Source organism: Mycotypha africana, assembly GCF_025528875.1.
Source record: "Mycotypha africana strain NRRL 2978 chromosome Unknown BDF20scaffold_7, whole genome shotgun sequence".
In the NCBI taxonomy this organism is placed as follows: Eukaryota; Fungi; Mucoromycota; class Mucoromycetes; order Mucorales; family Mycotyphaceae; genus Mycotypha; species Mycotypha africana.
This window is the reverse complement of record NW_026515731.1, coordinates 587,504-606,696: the sequence shown is the minus strand read 5'-3', so window position 1 is coordinate 606,696 and position 19,193 is coordinate 587,504. Positions and strand designations below refer to the sequence as shown.

The window sequence follows — 19,193 nt, the reverse complement described above, 5'->3', positions numbered from 1 at the left end:
CTGAGATACACGTATATACGGTGACCTTTGGTTCCAGACTACTAGCCGTGTTATCGTAGGCTTATAGATAGGATAAAATGAGTTATATCAGTTTAAATCAGTTACGCTAACAATTCTGCTTAAAAAATGACCTATCTTTACGCAACATAATGCACACAATTTATTTGTGAGTTAACTGTCAATTATCCTTATTTTGATGTACTTAGATGACTTCCCAAAAGTGATACACAAGCCTGCATATTTCTTGTGGCTACATTGTTCGTACAATCCCTCAACTTTCATCTTCTCTTTTTCAACAATAAGGAACGCTAAGTGTGGTATTTTCATGCATACTATAATCAAGAATTTTAGTAGCACTTGTGTATTAGCTATACGCGTTACTTTTTACTGTTCATACAGATTAGGTTAAGAATGGCTTCTTACTGCCTCGTTGCATTCGCTGTCTTATGCACGTAATTGTAACATCACGTGTCTACATGCAAACACGCAAATTCCAACTTTTTTGTTGATGCTTAGGAAGAGAATCTAAGCTTTCCAGTGCAAATTGACAGTAATGACTACTATAACAGCTCTCTTTAAATTGTTCTCTGAAACCTAGGCAAAGGCAAGCAGCTCATGAATAAGTTAATAATTGCTTCTACTATATTTAGTATTTTCATAAACCCTATGTTATAGGATCCACCTGAATTGACTTTGCTACTTATGGACTTACCTACCCATAAATTTTGCAATTACTTTATACCAAAAGCAAGTAAGTGGCTTAAAAACAGTTAGATAATTGTTGGATACAGGCATTTGAAAAAGTACTTGGTCAACGCCTACCTTTTGACCACGACATAATGACTTGTACCATGCTAGTTTATTGTAAAGTTCTTTTGAAAGCCCTCTTAAATATTGACATTTGGAAGTATACTGGCCGATGAACATGGAATGCCATAACAGAGCTGGTGCTGTTTGCATTTTTCGTTATTGCTATTAGCAATAGCTCCAGAGGATGAGTACCTATAGGACGACAATCTTATTGATATCTTGATGCTCTCATGAAATCAAAAATAATTATACATATAAGTCCTATGGCCCAGTTTCTTTCCCTAAACATCTTAACTGCAATGATAAGATGAAGCAAGAGATCACGTTTATAGCTTGTTTACCAAAAAGTAGCTAAAAGCTGATACCCTTTTCGATAAAATTATGTACAAAATAATTTACAAAGTTGGATTTACTGATTATTTAATAGGATTTGGCTACTTCAAATCAAATAGCCATCAAACCAATTTTGACGAAAAGGTAAGGCAGAAAGAACTTGAATTGTTCATGGAACTTTCCAGACGCAGATTACTGTAAATGGCCGCTTTTTTTAAGAATTTGTTATGGATTTAATGTTCGAAAACTATTGACTGTTGTATGCTCATACTTTTGCTGCACAGAGTAAATTCAAAAAATTAAAGGAACAACTGCATTAGGAGAGATCTGCATGAGCTTATACACTACATGCATAACATGCGTCTGTTCCTTATAAACAGAGTTTTTTTTTCCCTTTTGATAGTCGATATAGTTTTGATAAAAACGATAAGCTTCTTATCGAGAAGATTGGTTCTCAAAATAAGTCTTCTGAGTATTCCTAATGTTATGAGTCCCATTTAACTTTAGCCTTTCAAGCAACACAGCTTAGTCATGGGCAACTTGTGTATGGCACTACTGAAGTTGAGATTGTAGGTGCAAAATACTCTATGCGAAAAATGGTTTGATACGTCGTTACCCAAGAAATCATTTATACTATACTTAAGATTCCTGTACTTACAATATATTGACTGTTACTAATCGCTTACCGAGTACTGGCTTTAATATTGGTGCCCTGCTAACCACAAAAATTATTATATTTCCTACAGAATAACGATCATCTAAGATTAGAGTTAAGCTGCCCAATTCGAGAATGGGGCGACGGTTTTGTAGACTTAAAGGAGGTCATAAAATCTCGGAGCCACATTCATGGATTTCATACCAACACTCGCTTGCTCTACGATAGTTTAATAAACCATGGAGAAGCAATAGATTTGCTAGTTTCCACTTCCAGTTTTCCTTAAACAGTAAGAAGTATTTTTCTTTTGCTAAGGGCAAGATAGTTATATATAGTTACTATGACATCTAGCGAGTTGCCACTTGCTTCCTTTTCCTCTTTTCTTCACCTTTATCCGGCAGCAATTAGAAGCATATTAAATCATGCATTTTAACATTCCCGCTTCAACATATTTTCTTTTGTTCACATTATTTTTTACATTCACACACAACGCTCAATCGGCAAGTATAGCCTTTTACAGTAAGCGTGTTTTGCGAAAAGGAACACTAAAGCTTTTGTTATGCTCCTTTTCTTACCACTATTATAACGTTTCTTGATGCAGAAAGAGGCGAATACGACGAAGACAGTGATAATACAAGGTCTATGAGATGCCCAACAGATTCATTAGGAGGAGCTGGTCTCTATGGAGATTTGAACAATTGTAACCGATACTATTATTGTACCGCTGGAGACCCTGTGCCTTCAGTTCAATACTGCCAAACAGGCACTCTATTCAGCACAAATCTGAGAAGATGTGTAGCAGCGTCGCGAGTAGTAGACGAATGCAGATGAGAAACTATCTGTTTTCTCGTTTAAAGTTAATTATAAGAGATTGTCAAAGAAAACCTTATTGTGTAGAGTACACTAATGTTTCCACTTGAGCAATCACCAAACTGAATATTGGTTTATTGAAATATCCATAATTCGAACGGTGCAATAAAGACCTTTTCTAAATAACATATCTCTAACAAACAATCCTAAGCGCTTTCGTATTGTTGGGAAAACAATCATGGACGTGGCTCTTTAGAAGTCTCAAGAAAAAAAAAAAAAAAAAAAAAAAAAAAAAAAAAAAAAAAAAAAAAAGGGAAAAAAAGGAGAAGATATCAAGAATACTTGTTGGAAAATCACCAAATAATTGGCTCCAACTATCAGCATTCTCAATTACAAGTCAGGTTGTTCATCGTAGTACGATAATTCTTGCTTTTTGACGATCTTTATTGAATGTTTTAAGCGATGCAAAATTACATGATAGCGAAAAAGTGAAGAAGAGAATGAACAGATAAAAGTAAAGTTACAACAGTTAGGATTTATATAACTGTGATTGTTTAGTTCAGTTTGCCATTCTTGTTGGGAATGGCTTCTGTCACCAATTTTCGTGCACGGCTCTTACTTTTTTCTTCAATCATTTCGGCTGATGGAGGATCAGTGACAACCGTCAGCATATAAGCCGACGCTGCCTGAGCAATTCCATAGCCAATGAATCCAACAATAGGCAAGTTGACGATCACGTAAGCTATGAAAGAAAAGCCCCATAATACATCTTTACGTCCACTGAACCATCGACGCCTTTCTCTATGTGTCATTTGCATTCGGGCGAAATAAGGAGTCAGTAACTCTCGCATAAGTGACCGCATGCTGATGAGAGCGCGTGAAAGTCTGACAACTGACCATCGAGGAAGGAAGCAAAAGCAAATGCCTACTGCAATACCTTGTGTTTTACCCAAAGCTTTATAAGTTGTGTAGGCACCTATTTTTTTTTTATTTTTTATTTTTTTTTTCAGAAAGTGACAAGGTTTAGGATATTGTTTGTGTGGTTTCCTCTTATTAGAGAGATTCCTTACCAGCAGCAGGAAATACAAACTTGCCAACAACTGGGAGTAATGATAGTAATACTACAATAGAGCCCAGTCTTAGCTTTATCCAAGTTCTCTTAATATAATCTTTCATTTCGGCCCAATATCGCTTTTTCGGTCTTAAATGCACCAGTGCTGGATGGTAAGGTGGTCTTTCAGGATGAAGTGTATCTGTATATCTTAGTGTTTCCATAAATAAATCATCCAGTGGTTTAGGATAGACATGCTGCATGAGTAAGATAGCGAATAGTGGTAGTGCTTTAACGGCCTCACGAATGATGTTATTGGCTGAATCTAATGCTTCGTCCGCTTGGTTCGCTTTAGTTTCATTACCAAAAATCCATAAGAATACCTTATACAAGGTGAACGGGATAGTGACCAGCACATTGGTGAGACCGATGAAAATGAACGAGATGACAGAAAGGTATATGAATATTTTTATAAATCGTTGCTGTCGAATGTTGGGGTTTTTAAAAACAGCCGCGATTCCTTCAACGGCATAAATAGCACCATCTGATAAACCATCTAATGTCCAACGTGCCATTTTGAGGTTAATAAGCTCTCTTCATGAACAAAGTCAGAAAAGATATTCGATAACAGAAAAGAAAAGAGATAAAGATAGCTTAACGCCAAAGAATCAGAATTGAAGGTACAGCAAAAGGGTCAATCAAGGTTTCACTGCAATCCAAATCAGTCATTCTTTGTTCTGAAAGTTGGTGCCTGTGACTTCAACCTGTTATTGACCTTTTTAAGCCAACATCCAACTACGCACTGCATGTGCAACTTTTTGAATGCAAACATGTTCCTCTTTAAACTGAAAGTTCTTATTCCGCATGTAAAGACTAGATCGTGCTTTATTTTGTAAATGTTGATGTTAAGAGATTTACTTTTCTTCATGCAATCATAAATAGCCTAAATTTAGAAAAGAAATTGGTCGCGAAAAGCTGCTCCTGGATTGCTCACCAACAGGTACAATAAATACCTTATGATGCTTTTGATGTTGTTCGAGTGAGAGGGACAGCTATTCTGCTTTCTTCTTTTCCCATTCAGCGGGGGTATATGATTTCTATAGAAATAGAGTGGGCTCAGTTCAACTAGAACTCTTTTTTGCTTTGACAGATTTTCAAATCTTGCATACCTGAGTAAAAGCGTGAACTTTGCTGATCTCTTCTTTAAGTGCTTCGTTAACAAGCTTATGTCTTGCTAATAGGCGCTTTCCTTCGAATAGATTGGATACAATGACAACCTCAAACATTTTTCCGCAGCCTGCTGACAAATCTTCTACTTCCTACAGAATGAGTGATGATCAACGATCAGATTGGGATGAACTGGATTTGGAGAAATAAGGTTTGCAGTCGAATTTTACATACAACGTATTCTACATCTTTAAGGCGCTCAATGACAGCCGCTTTGATCGTATCGGCCGTGAGACTAGTTGAGGACATTTTCTGAAAATTGTGTTCAAGGTAAAAAGGAAAATAGAAAAAGAGAAGCACTTTGTTTTGTTCTTTGCATCCATCATGAAGTGATCATGTGGAATGTTTGAATCTCAGTTTGATCCCACTGGCCGGATTCATAAACGTTATTTCGACCGCAGTAGTATGCATGCAGCATCATTGCGAAGAAACGTGCGTTTGAACAGACCTTCTATCGGAATTGCTCAAAGTATGCAATTGGTTATGCATATTTATATGTATTCATATAACCTTCCTATATATTAAATGAAGTGCTTATGTCGCCCTGATACAATAAGACAGAATTGATAATAGTGTACAAACCCCCCCCGTTCATTATGTATATATATTCCAATAGGAAGCAGCTGAAAGTCATGTGTGCTATTAACTTCTATAACCAAATTTATTCGTTCATTGTTCAATAAAACCGAAAATGTAACGGCTAAGTTTCTCCACAACTAAGAACCGTATGTTAAAATCTATGATAGAATAAATGTTAGGTCTTTGCAAATGAAAACTATACATCTGCCATTTTTTTTTACCTCTGTTACAACACCCGCAGCCACTGTATCGCCGCCTCTACGTAAAACAATACGGCCTAATTGTTTATTGTCTTTGAATGTCTCTAAAGGAATAGCACGTTGACTCATTTGAACTTCGACCGTTGCAGTCATATTTCTTGTAATGCAACGGGGATTCTTCTTCTTCACTTCGCCTGTAGCTTTATCGATTATAGAAATAAGCTTTGTTATTGAAGCAGGCTCATCCAAACTACCATGATGTAAGATAACAGGATATCCAGGTGTGATAGGAATACGAATATCAAAAACAACGATTTGTACTCTAAATAAGGACGTTAATGGTACTGGATTTGATCCGGAACAAATCATACAGCCATTGCTATTGATTGAATGAGATGGTGGCGGATTAGTGAAAAAAGTCGAGTTTCCCATATTACTTCTTCATACCTCAAATTCAAAATATCTAAATTACTGAGAGTCAGCAGAACTGAATCACCGGCAACTGCCCACTGTGCTGATTCATCATTTACCAATAAAGCTATTCAAGAAGGTTAAGCAATTAGTTCACTACACACACTATGCTTTTCTTTTATGTATTTCAAGTATTTGAATCTGCTTACTCTTAACATATCCTACTTCGTTTCCAGGAACCACCAACACTTGTTCACCGACTTGAATGCTGCCTGCTTCAATATTACCGGCGACAGACACACCACCACTACCGCCAACGCCGCCCTTAAAGAAATCAGTTACACGCATTCTAAGAGGTTTTTCTACCGCACGAATAGAAGGTGGAAGTCTATCGAGTTGCTCAGTCAATGTAGGGCCATGATACCATTGAGTCAATGCAGGTTCTTTGTTGTCGTACAAATTGACACCATGAAAACCAGATATAGGAACGAACGCGACGTTTGATTGCTTGAAGCCAAGTTGATATAAATATGCACCCAGCTTTTCTTTAATTTCCTCAAAACGTTCCTGAGACCATTGAACCATATCCATCTTATTGATAGCAACTATAAGCGTTTGGATACCCAAGCTCCTTGCTAAAATGGCATGTTCTTTCGTTTGACCGCCAGCGTCAAAACCAGATTCAAATGCGTTCGTGGATCCATCCACAACAAGCACTGCTGCATCTGCTTGTGCCGTACCAGAGATCATATTCGGTATAAAATCTCGATGCCCTGGAGCATCTAATATACAAAAGCGATAATGCTCTGTCTCAAAGTGAGCAGTACCAATATCCATCGTCACCCCACGATTTCTTTCTTCTTCTGTTTCATCCAATGCCCAAGCAAATGCAAATGACCCTTTCCCAATCTTTTGCGATTCATGCTCGAGTTTGCGCATACTACGCTGGTTCACTGTATCTGTAAGGTACATCAAATGCCCAACAGTGGTCGATTTTCCTGAATCGACGTGACCCACGATACAGACATTGAGCGTTGGCTTTGCTTGTGCACGTTTTTCAAACTCTTCAATCACATTGAGACGTTTCGAAGTAGGCAGCTTTGCGAAAGGGTCAACCTTGACTGCGGGTTTTTCGGGTGTTTCCAGACCCATAGCATTCATTTCTTGAGTCAATTCATTGTCATCATCAGATAGAATCTCTATCTCTTGATCTTTTGTTGTTAATGGTTTCGTTTGCTTTTTTTGTTGCTGTTTAGTTTGATTTACAGGTATTGTTGAGGTTTTAGATGGCGTCGTCGTTTTGGCAGCTTTTTTTACAGCTGCAGCTAATGTTGGTATAAAAATAAAGATAGGTTAAATTTTTTTTTCTCCTTAATACATCGATAACAAGGTATGGAAGAGAGAAAAAGAGAGAGAGAGGAAGCAAAGAATAGATGGAGCAATAATGTAGCAACTCCTTTTTAAGATCTCTTGCTGCGCGCATTTCCGCTAAAATTGCTTTGGGCCGCTAAAACAATATCATCAGGGCTCGGTTGATCAAATTTGAAGGCTGAAATGGATTCACTCTTCTTCCCTTCAAGGAAGACAGCTTGCGCGTCAAACGGAATTGGCTCTTGAGGAGCAAATAAAAATTGCGCTGCGAATGATGGTTTTCCGCAGAGTGGGTTGGAATAGTTCTCTTCAGCATTGATGACTACACTTTGTCTTTCAGCAGGCTCTGTCGTTAGCTTATCTTTGGTACTTGGTTCAAGAGAAATTGATTTGCTAGGGTAAGACAATGTAATCTTTGGTGACTCTTTAACACTTGAAGCTAAACCAGCCAAAGCCGAGAGTTTGGAAGGATCAGACTGGATTGTTGGGGGTCGCGATGTTAAGTGAGCTAACCTTGGTGCTTTATTCGTGGAAGTGGACGATTTTTTGGCAAGTGAAACGAGGGAAGGAGTTGTATTGCCTGTACTAGATCTCTGTGCCAGGGCCTGTAATGAAGACAAAGGCTTTTTTGCGGCACTGGACGCTGCAAGACTTGCAAGTGAGGGCGATTGTGATTCAGTTTGAGCGCCCATTTTCTGCTTTAATTGGGTTAAACTATTTGTTGTGCTGGACGAAGCATTTTGACGCGCTTTTGACAATGCTGCAAGTGAAGGTGAAGTACTCTTGTTGTTTTCAGCCATATCTGTTGTGTTAGATATGGACGTCAATAAAAAGTCAAGTCAATTAAAAGAAACTTAATAGCAACACTTACTTGTTCGAGGTGGGTTGGTGATGCAAAGTTGAAAGAAATCGTAAAACAAGTGGAAAAAGGAGGATTTTTGCTGCTTCGCTCTCTCTCCAATGAGAAAAAGAAATTACAAACACAAACCTTTTTTATTTTCTTCTTTAATTCTTTTTTTTTCTTCTAAAGCCTTTTGCTTTTCAATTTGTTCTAGAATGGAATTGCTTTAATATTCTGCAAAAATGTGAATAAAACTATTAAGTTTATACAAAAGTATACCTAATGCCCATTCGACTGTCTCTTCTTTATCAAAATAGAATTCCCATAATGCCTCTCTAATTTCTTTTGCTGTCAAAAATGTATCGTCACCAATCACACTATAGACATAAGCTAGTCCTTCGTCTAATTTGTCCAAATCCTCATTCGACAATTCGTCCTCGTTGACTATATAAGTGAGATCTAGGTATGTTAATTTAGGAATGACCGATCAGAGTACGAATGTCACGTAACATACAGTCGTTTTCGTCGTAGTCTTCTCCATAGTCTTCGTCGTCAAGAATATCTGCAATTTAAATGTACATGTTGATATACGATTTTAAAAGCTTTTATTCTATTATAATTAATTGTACCATCAACATCGAGGTTTCTAACAGCTCTATGTCTTGACATGATTTTCTTATTTTCAAAAAATATTAAATGAAGTAAAATAAGAAGAGGCCGGCCAATTTTGCTGTAATTACAGCATCAAAAGAAGCAAAGCTGCTTGAATAACAGCAGCCAATCAATTTCTTGACTTAGTTGCTTTTTTATGCTTGAACTTTGCGCTAACATCAAACATACCCTGTACATGTTTGAAAATACGCAACTTTTCATGTTATCCAATACGACTGCACAATGGATGATCGATACAGTAACGTTTTTGAGACAGGAGCCTTAGTTATAATGACACTGAATGATTATTTACATAGCTCATAAATACATTTTCATATCAGCTGCCATACGTTAAACATAAATGATGTGCTAAGCAGATCAACAAAAACAATCAAAATTGGTGTGCGATCAGCCCAACCCGCGTTGTGAACGCGTCGAATTTATCGAAAACATATACGTTTTATAGAACATATCTTTCTATGCTCTTGTAATGAAGGGCAAAAGCGAAGATAATCCGAGATTGTGAACAATAACAGTCATATTGGCAAACACCACTTTTGAGAAACAGGAAATTTGTATATGCTAAAGTTCCTAAATCAACCACTATTAAATACAGAGAGAATTTGATAGTCATCTCTAAGCATTCTTTATTGCTCTTGTGAATTGCAACGGTACGTGATCCATGTTGAAAGAGTTCAGAAACAGCTCACAACAACAAATTGTCCTGATTGACACTGACGTTTATCCTCTTACCGCAACCCTACATGGAAGTGTCTTCAATTATATGCATTGTTTATGCAACTTTTTTGAAAATGTTGAAAATGCTGTAAAACAGAATTAATACGAGTGAGACTTAAAGCTAAAAGATTTGGTTTTTTTCAAACAGTACCTACTGCAAATGATTGTGAAGGCATCGAACCAGAAAGAAAGAAAAACAAAGACAAAGAGGAAGAGGAAGCAAACGAACATCGTTCAGTAAAAGTGGAAAATACCGCTTCTAACTTCAATATTGCTAACAACTGGAAGCAAACAACTTCAACTGCTCCAAACGACAAAGTTGCTGCTGGTGCAAGTGCTGATAATGAAAAACAACAATGAGCTTCTGCTGAGAAGAGCCTTTATTGAAAAGTAAGGAGCTGGTGTTGTGGGTGAATTCACCAAAACACCAATGACCGCTTTTATCTGTTGATCCCTTATTTGTCAGCGTTACAGGTGCCACTACTGATGCAAATAGTGCTTCCAGACTCACTGGAACAACCGATCAAGTAACTCAATTGCCTAGTTTGTCCTTATCCGCCTCGAACGACGAAAGCGGTATTCCGGATGCTACTTCTAATGATGTCTTGACCTAAGATGCAACAAACAGTTTTCTGTTCCTTTGAGAATTTCAATAAAGTAGTTAAAGATGCAATTGGTAAACATATTGGCTTAGATTGGTATAGTCATATTATTAACCAAGATTGGAAACAATACATAAAGCATTACTTGGCGACGTTTCGACTAGACTAATTGACGTTTATAACAAGCTCCACCGAATACCGACCACATACTATACATAGAGTGGGAAAATCCTTTTTAAATTGTTATATATAATATAATACTTAGTATCGATAAATCTTTTCGGCTTTAAAATGCTGATAGTAAATAAGGCTCTATCTTTGTATATGCTTTATCAGGAATGATATACATAAAATTTATTTTGCTATGTTGAATCAGATTTGAAAGATATGGAAAAAAAAAACCTGCTATCTGAAAGTTTGAATTGTTGAATAAGAGTTACAGTGAAAAGTAAATGAATGAAGGAATATAATTACTTGGTATAAATAGAAAAAGCTTTCTTGCTTGGTACATCCATGATTGAGTGCAATTTAAGGAATGGAATAATGCATTTTTTTTTTCTTTTTTCTTTTTAATTCATGGTAAAGTGAGGTATCAACATTAAGCATGGTTATGCGTTCAGCGACGATTTCTTTAACTCAAATCCATTGGTTCAGCATTGTTGGTAGTAGCTTGCTTTTCAGTAAGAGATGATGTTGGCTTTCTCGATTGCTTTCTACTATTGACTCGTGTTGAAGGTGCAGTAACACCAACAACCTTTAAACGGTGAATCCATAGCTCAGCTCTGTCAATTGTATCAGAAAATACTTGTGTTACTGAATGTATCATATCGATTGCTTCCGTTCCAAAGTTTAATAATTTAATAGATGTTTCATGTAAATTGTTGTTCAACGCAATTGTTGCTGTAGTAGTAATAGTTGTTGAGTTGGGAGTAGTTGATGCTGTTGACGAAGACTGAAGCTGGTTTAATTTGGCCCATCTGGAAGGTAGAGCCAAGATGAATCCTCTGACTGCAGTCTTGGCTTGTTCTGGTAAGCCTGCTCCAGCATATTTACTTATCACATCCACAACTTTACGTAAGGTATCAATTATTTCTTTTTTTATATTTCTTAAAATAGATGAGTCTTCTGCTTCAACCACTACAGCTTTCTCCCGCTCCATTTGCAGTTTTTTGTTATCTAAAAATTGATGGAGCAAATTCATTTGTTGATCAATATGTTGCGAGGCATATTGTAACCAATGTAAGCAATATTTTAAACATTTCATGCTTTCTTCACTTATCACAGCTGCTGTTGTACTCGCTGCAGAAGAAGCATGTAAGACGATTTGATGCCATTTATTTCTTACGATGCTGTTTGGATGATGATGATGATATCGTGTCGTGGCTGCAGTGGATGGTATAGGCTTTGTTATAGCGGCGTTGCTGTTCCTCATATTATGAGGCGAGGTGGATCGTGAATGGTGATGATGAACTCGTGCGTCTTTTCTTTTACGTACAATTGTATTTGTAGCAGTATCTGCTGCTACTGTATGGTCATCAGTTAGACTGGCGCGGGATAAGGCAAATGTAGCAGATCGAGCATCGTCCTCATCTTCTTCACTAAAAGGTGCATTTTCAACTTGCTCTGCTGTATCGTCTGCTATTGCCTTGTTGCTGACCTTCTTTAAACCTTTGCCATTCTGTTTGGTGCCCTTTGGCTTGTCGTCCATTTGTCTTTTGCTATGTGGAATTACATAATTAGGATATTTTTGCTCCAGCTATTGTGAAAATGGAAAATACAAAATTTACTTAGTGATAAATGCAAAAATTACAATTGCTGATTATCATGACTATTTCATGCTACCTTATCTAATTGTTTACAACCCCATTCATCGACATTTGATAGTGCTTGTTTCCCGAATTTATCATAAATGGGAGCAGCAAATGACTCCATCATCTCTGCACCATATTTCATAACACTGTTTGTGCTTTTGGAATGTTCATAAGCTTTCAGTGCAGAATTAACAATAGGTATATTAGACACACGATGAATAAATAAACTGTTATTATGGCGGTGAAGGGGTTGTTGTGAAGTGTGTTGTTGCTGGTAATACTGACTGTTCTCATCATCTAAAGTAGACTCACTGGAGAAAGACAATCGTTGTTGGTGTTGCTGATGTAATAAAGAAGATGTGGTAGGTGTGGGTAGAGGCGAGCTCGGTGTAGTAGAAGGTGTTGATAGTGGAGGTAAAGTGATTCCGAGAGAACGGGTATCTAAAATTCAAAAATCTTTTAAAAAAACCATCCTATAATTCTTCATGTCATTAAGCGCAGCCGTGTCCTACCCTTACTGGTATTTGTTGAAGACAGTCTTGCCATACCACCTAACACTTCTGCTGCTAATTTAACGTCTGGATCTTCAATATCATTTAAAGAGGCAATTGAACCGGTGGTGTTTGTCATGGTACCAGTGTTGGTATCAGATGAATGAACAAGCTCATTGATAGACATTGGTGACCGCTGTGTAGACTTTTGCATGATCCCTTGGAAAATATCAAAAGAAAAAAGAGTATTTCGAAATGTAGAAAAGAAAAGAAAAAGAAACTTATAGATTACTTCTCTAAAGTAGAGGATGCAAAAAAATTTTTGGGGGTGGGGGGCGAAATCAGGAAAAAAAGGTTTAGTACATACAACGACGTGATGTTTTTGTTATGAGCAAGGCCAGTAACACTTTTTCAAACAGAAAGCCTCCTTCTGCATAAAAGATACTGATCTGATTGGATGCATATTTATGCACAAAGATGAAATCGCACTGTACAACAAAAACCATGTGAAACCTTTATTTTTTTACATTCTGACCTGTTTCCATTTTTCCTTGTTTTGAACGAAATTGATTTTCACGTGCTCATGTGATCTATATATATCAAAGACAAATGTAATGTCGATGTAACCATGGTGAACAATGTTGGAGCTGGACAGCAACAAGAAATCGCCGTGAATAACATTAAAATAATTATCTAATGCTATCGTCGATATGTAGCCAACGTATTCAGTTTCCATGGTAACCAATAAATAATGAACAACAACAACAATAATAACCACAACAAAGAAGTGCCTCGCTTTGCCCCGCCTTCTCCACTTCCGAGACTGTCAAAGAAGATAGTACAAAGTGGCTCCCTACCCCCTAAAGTTAAGTATTTTAAATTCCGTTTTTTTTTATTGGACAAAGTTCGTTTTCGTATTAGCTCAAATTTTTCGTATTGGCATCACTCAAAGTTCGCTTAGCTCACCTTTCATCTCTTTTTTTTTTCAAGCATGATAGCTTATCAAAAGTTAGGGAACCTCTGAAAGCTACTGACTGGCTGCCGAGAAATGCTTTAAAGAGTCTTTAATATTATAACATCTTTTTTTCCACATCAATCAATGTTTCAAAATACTCAGAAATTGTGACAAGTGCTCATTATTGATACTACATACAGAACCAACAATTTCTTGAATTGCCTCTGATATCCGTTTACGGTATTCATAATCTGTTAGAGTCTTCATATCAAAAAGCTTCTCTTGTGATCTTGGTTTTGTCAGCAATGAGTTAAAAGCAACATACCAATGGTTTTGGAGCGATTGAAAGATGTTATTCAACCCAATATTGCTGGTAATATGCCAGTTTTCGTCACTTATAAATGTCTGGTTTTAATGAAAGAACGAGATATAGCTTTTTCCAGAGTTATTTAATCTCTTTCGTATATGGCATATGATGAACAATACTAGAAGCAATTTAACCAAAAGCTAGTTCAAAAGTAAAGAAATCAAAAATAAGTGTATAACATTGATAGAGAAGACGATCCATACCACAAACAAAAGAGGATCAACAGATTTCTATCGTTCCAAAGAACATAATTGGTTTTGAAGCATTTGATCATTATGAAGAAGCAGACACAAATAAAGTCTTGGATAATCAGAAGGTATTTCAGAGTTAGATGATGATTTACTAATAACGATGTTAGAGAGAGCAATCAATTGATCAAGGTCCTCAACCTTTCTATTTTTCATTCATTTTGGCTGAAGGTAAAACATGATAGAAGATCTGAGTAAGTAATTTATTGAGGAATTTCTCAAATTTATGAAAGATTCTCTTCTACCTGAGGGTACTTCACAATATGGCAATATTGATGTACATTGTTATAAAGAAAAATATAAAAAATGGAATTAGAATAGTTTCAATGAAGAGAAATCAAAAACATAAGTCGTTACATAAGTAAAGACCATATTATATTATAGTTAAATGATAGGGAAATATTAAATGATGGTAACGTTAAATAAGCGATTATTATATTTTCTTACATGAGAGTAGCTAACTCATGCAGGGCCTGAGCAGGATATAATTTGAAGATACGTATTGTTGACATTTACATATTAATATTATTACTGCGACACAAGGACATGTGGTAGATTCCTCATACTGTTATTCCACATGTAGGATATAAGGTGCCACAACCAAATTCCTTCACGGAGAGATAGTCTTTGCAGTTTGAATTATATCTCAGGTAATGCCTCGATGTATTTTATGAAGAAGTAACTGTTAACTTTTACGGACAACGCAATAACCAACAATATTTAATCCTTAAAGTGAATTTACCTTTAATTGAAGATCTTTCAACTTATTCCAAGACATAGAAACATGTTCCATGTATAGAAGATTTAGAGTTCATTTCACGCTGTCTGATCGGTATGACAAGTTCACGAAATTATAAGTCAATTAGATGAGTTGACATTTGATATTCAAAGTAGGAATATTTAATACAGTGCTAACGGCCTTTTGTTATGCATTAGTTGAAGCGCTTAACGCGGGCAACTGAACAAATTGTTCATTAGATAGAAGTGTGAGATGACAACAGTGTGATTTTTTCCATATCACCAAAAACATATAAACACGAATTAAACTTGAATATACACACGCTATTATAACCAGAAAATCAGAATAGCTACTGAACATGTCGACTCGTATATTGTACATAGCAAACCATACAACAATGTTGAGATGTTTGATGACGCAACAGCTACAATACTCAAATACTTACAACTAGATAGAAAATACATTCTATCACAATATATCCATTTTGGAATTCACATAGTATATGTACAATATACAACAAAAAAAGACCTAAGTAAAACAATTACACATGAAGCATTTGTGTAATAGGTCAGGACCAGTGGAGATACGAACATCTATTCAATTGAAAGTACCAACTAAATCCACAAATCAAAACAAAAGCAACCCTACTACAAATGGTAAAATCAGTTCACTAAAATTATTATGATAGTTTTATAATAATACAAACATTTATGAAAAAGTATAAATAACCCACATTTTAAGATAAAATAAAGAACGTGAGTCTATAGAGTGATCCATCTGTGAGCCACCTTTTTGTTGAACAAGCTTTCAGATTCGGAGACACTACCATGAACTTGAAATTAGTAAAGCAGTATACACGTCTTCAAACGAATTTGATTCAACATCTTCAACAAAGGCGAATTTAGTTTGCTGGAAAGCGAGCTTTAGGGTTGGAACCACTGTATGTGTACAGCCAAAGGCAAAGAGCGCCTGGATACACCTTAAAGTCGTTTCAAAGAGAGGGCATTTTACACGTGCATCCTTATGTTTGGCTCCCTTTCTACAATTTTGTAGAGAGGGGCTGTTACATCGCTTTCATCAAAATTTACTGTGCGGAGCATCATGGGGCGAGTGTTAGAGATTTTATTAGAGCTGAGGTTTTTTTTTTTTTTTTTTTTTGGTCCTTTTAGGAGCTTTACGATCTTTATAAAAGCGATGGCACGAAACAAATGTAATAACTACAGTTATGCGCAGATAGATTTTCGCTTGAGCTTATTTTCATTTGTGCCTTTTTCATTTACAAATAGATTTCTGTGACTTTTGCCAATGTGCTTTCCCAGATAACCCTACTAATCGCAAAAATCACATGGAGGGAACTGCTCATGTAAATAATCGTAAACTTCATTACGACTGGTTTAAACATCCTCAAGTCTTTTTGCAAGAACAAATTGATAAACCGCCCTGTAAATATTATCAGCAAAGAGGCCATTGTGAATTTGGACTGCTCTGCAGGTTCAGTCATATCACGTATGACGCTTATGACGGACATATTATCTATTCACCAGAATTAATTCAATGGTTCCAACTGAAAGAACAGGAGCAACTACAGTTGCAACAGTCAGAGACTGCCAAAGCAATAAAAGCAGACAGGAAAAATATGAGCGATAAGGAAAGAAGACGACGCCAACGATATAAATTACCAACAGGATGGAAAGTAAAAGATCTACCGCCTTCATTGAAACCCCCACCATCTAAAAAAGGCTATGACTGGGAGAATGTAGGAGCATGGTCTTGAATGGTTCACTGAAGAAATGGCTTACCTTCGTACTAAAGCTTGAAATAAGATGGATCCGAGAGACAGTTTTCGCGGTCGACAACAGAAACATAACATATGAAGATGACACTTACGCTCCTACCTTTGGAAGCAACTCATATGTTTATCATGTACGCGCAATTGTTATTCTTGGTAAGTAACAACCATGAGATTTTTCAATCCTATAGCCACAAGAGGTTAAAAATGATATTCAATGGCTGAAGTGGTTTCTGTTGCTTTTTCTGAGTACTTTATTGCATGATCACACTTTCTTACGTACGTATACGTACAATTTTGGAACACAATAAATATACGTTCAAAATAAAAGGTTAGAACGTACGATCTTTCTTAAAGAGATATGGTTGTTTACATTGTCTCTTTCTTTACTGGTACTCAGATACCAAGATATTCTGAGTTCAGGGACATATTTGTGGTGGTACAGATTTGCCTATCAGTTTCATGATTTCCCCGCATTTTGTTCATCTATTATTTTGTGCCTCATTTTTTTCCATATTTCTTTCAATTCCAAAAGCCAAATCTCTCATCGTTTTCTGTTTACAACATCACCCACGTCAATTAACCTTTTCATTATGAACAGCAAGTTGCAGATGCTCTACAAATATACCCTTTTTTCCAACAAAAGAACCAACGATTCAGTGACAAAAAATTTCAAACCTCGTAGTAGCGGTATAATACATATATTACAACCAAGACGACTACAGCTACAGCAACAGTGCCGCTCTTTCCATTCATCGCCTATCATAAGCCGTAGTTACTATTTTGACACTTTCAAATTTGTTGAACGACTCGAAAAGCAAGGATTTACTCGAAAACAAAGTGAAGCCATTATGATTGCTTTACAAATAGTCATTGCAGAAAATATGATGGATATATCAAAAATAATGGTATCGAAAGCCGACAGAGATAAGGTGATGAACAGCAAACCTTACCGGGGATGAAGGAAAAGTTATACTAACGAGCGTTTAGAATTCATTGTGCTATATAGGCCATCTATGCTTATAAAGTAGACTTTACACAACTGAAATCCGAAATACAGCTGTTAGAACGTAAAAACAATGACTTTCATCTCATGAAAATTGAAACAGAGCGTCTTGAAAGTGAATTAGAAAAGCTCAAACAGAAACTGCGGGAAGAAATATCGAGGAATCAAGCACATGCACGATTAGAAATGAGCCTAGAAAGAGGGCATGTAAGGGACGAAGTAAGTATCCAGAAATTGAAGATCGAAGAGACAGATACAAGGATAGAAAGTGAAGTGGCAGGTTTAAGGACACAGATGGAAGCTACCAAATTCCAAATTCTTCAATATTTGATGGGCTCATTGACAGGTGCCGGTGCTTTATTCTTAGCCTACTTAAGAATGTTTAAATGACCACTCGCAATAAATATTCTTAAAAAAAGCAACGGTTTCTCGTCCTTTCTGATTCTGTATGTTTATTTCGTTCATTATGCACTGTCGCATTTACAGCCATTATTTCTTTTTTTTGTTGTTGTTGTTGTTGCTCTTTTCGTCTTTGTAGTTATACTCCAATAATTGCTGATTTGATTCACAATATATCTTAGTGAAGGAGGGGTATAATTCATAAATTCGTTTCCTTTATCGACCATATTTTTGCCATTCCCATTCACGGTTATCAAGTGGGCATACTTGACGACTCTTCAACCAACGTGAAATACAATGGAAATGGAAAGCATGCTACATTGTATATAGTAAAGTATTATTCAATTATACACGTTTTGATATATATCAACGATCTGATCGACTTACATTACAAATACCCCAAGCAACTGTGCATTCCTCAGAGGTAGCTGATGCTTGATTAGCTTGACATTCGATACCTACAATCATGTTAGATTCAACCCAAGCTTAGCTGTCATATTCCTGTTCCAATTTGCATGTTGTAACAATAGGTTTTGCAGCTGATATCTTACATAAATCCATAATGTGGTTTCTGCAAATTGCACAGTTATCTACCACAATATCTATTGTATGAATCACATCGACAGGTTGATCAGTAACATAATTTCATTGACTGCCACAAAGAGAAAGTAAGTATAATTTTATACCCCAAGCCCAAAGTGCAACAGCATTCCACTGTTTTTTTGAAACGAAGTTTAGAAGAAGGCCAAGATTAGTTATCCTTTGTAGGCCTTTTTCGCTGCTGACAAAACGTCGTTATGCACAGTACCTTCTTCACTTCAAAACGAGGCTTTTCTTCCTTGCCTTTTCCCTTGCTGACTTCCGTTGAAACTGCATTATCTGCAGGAGAGTCTATATCCATAGGTGTGGAAGACATATTTTTTTAAAAACAAAAAAAAAAAAACTTATAATGATAAAATGGAAAAGACGTTTGAAGCGACGCGCAGAATTTCTAATGCGAAACGAACAAAAAAAAAAAAAAAAAAAAGCCAGCTGATGACGTTTGCTTCCACATGAACTTCCTTCAAATTCAAATTCAATTAAAAAAAAGGAAAGTTCCATGAAGACAA

At 36.4% G+C, this 19,193-nt stretch overlaps 9 protein-coding genes across 9 annotated transcripts; 3 read left to right on the top strand and 6 right to left on the bottom strand.

Annotated features, from left to right (window-relative positions):
* The first annotated feature begins 2,057 nt into the window (after positions 1-2,057).
* Positions 2,058-2,676, top strand: BDF20DRAFT_596113 (uncharacterized protein). Its single transcript, XM_053075833.1, has 2 exons — positions 2,058-2,317; positions 2,400-2,676. Exons 1-2 carry the CDS (start codon positions 2,221-2,223, stop codon positions 2,627-2,629), a joined length of 327 nt encoding a protein of 108 aa, XP_052934737.1. The 5' UTR covers positions 2,058-2,220; the 3' UTR covers positions 2,630-2,676.
* Positions 2,677-3,162: 486 nt separating this feature from the next.
* On the bottom strand, positions 3,163-4,234 carry BDF20DRAFT_906672 (uncharacterized protein; the record flags this gene model as incomplete). The annotated part of the gene is made up of 2 exons (XM_053083297.1): positions 3,163-3,584; positions 3,679-4,234. The coding sequence occupies 2 exons, from the start codon at positions 4,232-4,234 to the stop codon at positions 3,163-3,165; spliced, it is 978 nt and encodes a 325-aa protein (XP_052934736.1).
* Positions 4,235-4,472: 238 nt separating this feature from the next.
* On the bottom strand, positions 4,473-5,551 carry BDF20DRAFT_595579 (bola protein). Its single transcript, XM_053075831.1, has 3 exons — positions 5,073-5,551; positions 4,829-4,978; positions 4,473-4,756 (listed from the first exon to the last, which is right to left on the bottom strand). The coding sequence occupies exons 1-3, from the start codon at positions 5,133-5,135 to the stop codon at positions 4,712-4,714; spliced, it is 258 nt and encodes an 85-aa protein (XP_052934735.1). The 5' UTR covers positions 5,136-5,551; the 3' UTR covers positions 4,473-4,711.
* Positions 5,552-5,602: 51 nt separating this feature from the next.
* BDF20DRAFT_906671 (P-loop containing nucleoside triphosphate hydrolase protein) lies at positions 5,603-7,228 on the bottom strand (the record flags this gene model as incomplete). The annotated part of the gene is made up of 4 exons (XM_053083296.1): positions 5,603-5,623; positions 5,687-6,044; positions 6,113-6,203; positions 6,286-7,228. 4 exons carry the CDS (start codon positions 7,226-7,228, stop codon positions 5,603-5,605), a joined length of 1,413 nt encoding a protein of 470 aa, XP_052934734.1.
* A 308-nt stretch (positions 7,229-7,536) lies between these two features.
* Positions 7,537-8,957, bottom strand: BDF20DRAFT_836672 (uncharacterized protein; the record flags this gene model as incomplete). Its single annotated transcript, XM_053078975.1, has 5 exons — positions 7,537-8,249; positions 8,319-8,402; positions 8,568-8,732; positions 8,803-8,850; positions 8,918-8,957. The coding sequence occupies 5 exons, from the start codon at positions 8,955-8,957 to the stop codon at positions 7,537-7,539; spliced, it is 1,050 nt and encodes a 349-aa protein (XP_052934733.1).
* Positions 8,958-10,910: 1,953 nt separating this feature from the next.
* On the bottom strand, positions 10,911-12,768 carry BDF20DRAFT_914208 (transcription factor Opi1-domain-containing protein; the record flags this gene model as incomplete). The annotated part of the gene is made up of 3 exons (XM_053084159.1): positions 10,911-12,035; positions 12,122-12,531; positions 12,609-12,768. The coding sequence occupies 3 exons, from the start codon at positions 12,766-12,768 to the stop codon at positions 10,911-10,913; spliced, it is 1,695 nt and encodes a 564-aa protein (XP_052934732.1).
* A 3,410-nt stretch (positions 12,769-16,178) lies between these two features.
* On the top strand, positions 16,179-16,664 carry BDF20DRAFT_822474 (uncharacterized protein; the record flags this gene model as incomplete). The annotated part of the gene is made up of 2 exons (XM_053077701.1): positions 16,179-16,447; positions 16,520-16,664. Coding segments are annotated over 2 exons (414 nt in total), but the record flags the coding sequence as incomplete, so codon positions are not given.
* Positions 16,665-16,870: 206 nt separating this feature from the next.
* Positions 16,871-18,112, top strand: BDF20DRAFT_595434 (uncharacterized protein). The gene is made up of 3 exons (XM_053075830.1): positions 16,871-17,010; positions 17,080-17,611; positions 17,689-18,112. The coding sequence occupies exons 2-3, from the start codon at positions 17,273-17,275 to the stop codon at positions 18,073-18,075; spliced, it is 726 nt and encodes a 241-aa protein (XP_052934730.1). The 5' UTR covers positions 16,871-17,010; positions 17,080-17,272; the 3' UTR covers positions 18,076-18,112.
* Positions 18,113-18,300: 188 nt separating this feature from the next.
* Positions 18,301-19,000, bottom strand: BDF20DRAFT_836668 (uncharacterized protein; the record flags this gene model as incomplete). The annotated part of the gene is made up of 5 exons (XM_053078974.1): positions 18,301-18,399; positions 18,472-18,542; positions 18,636-18,686; positions 18,771-18,798; positions 18,893-19,000. 5 exons carry the CDS (start codon positions 18,998-19,000, stop codon positions 18,301-18,303), a joined length of 357 nt encoding a protein of 118 aa, XP_052934729.1.
* Positions 19,001-19,193: the final 193 nt, after the last annotated feature.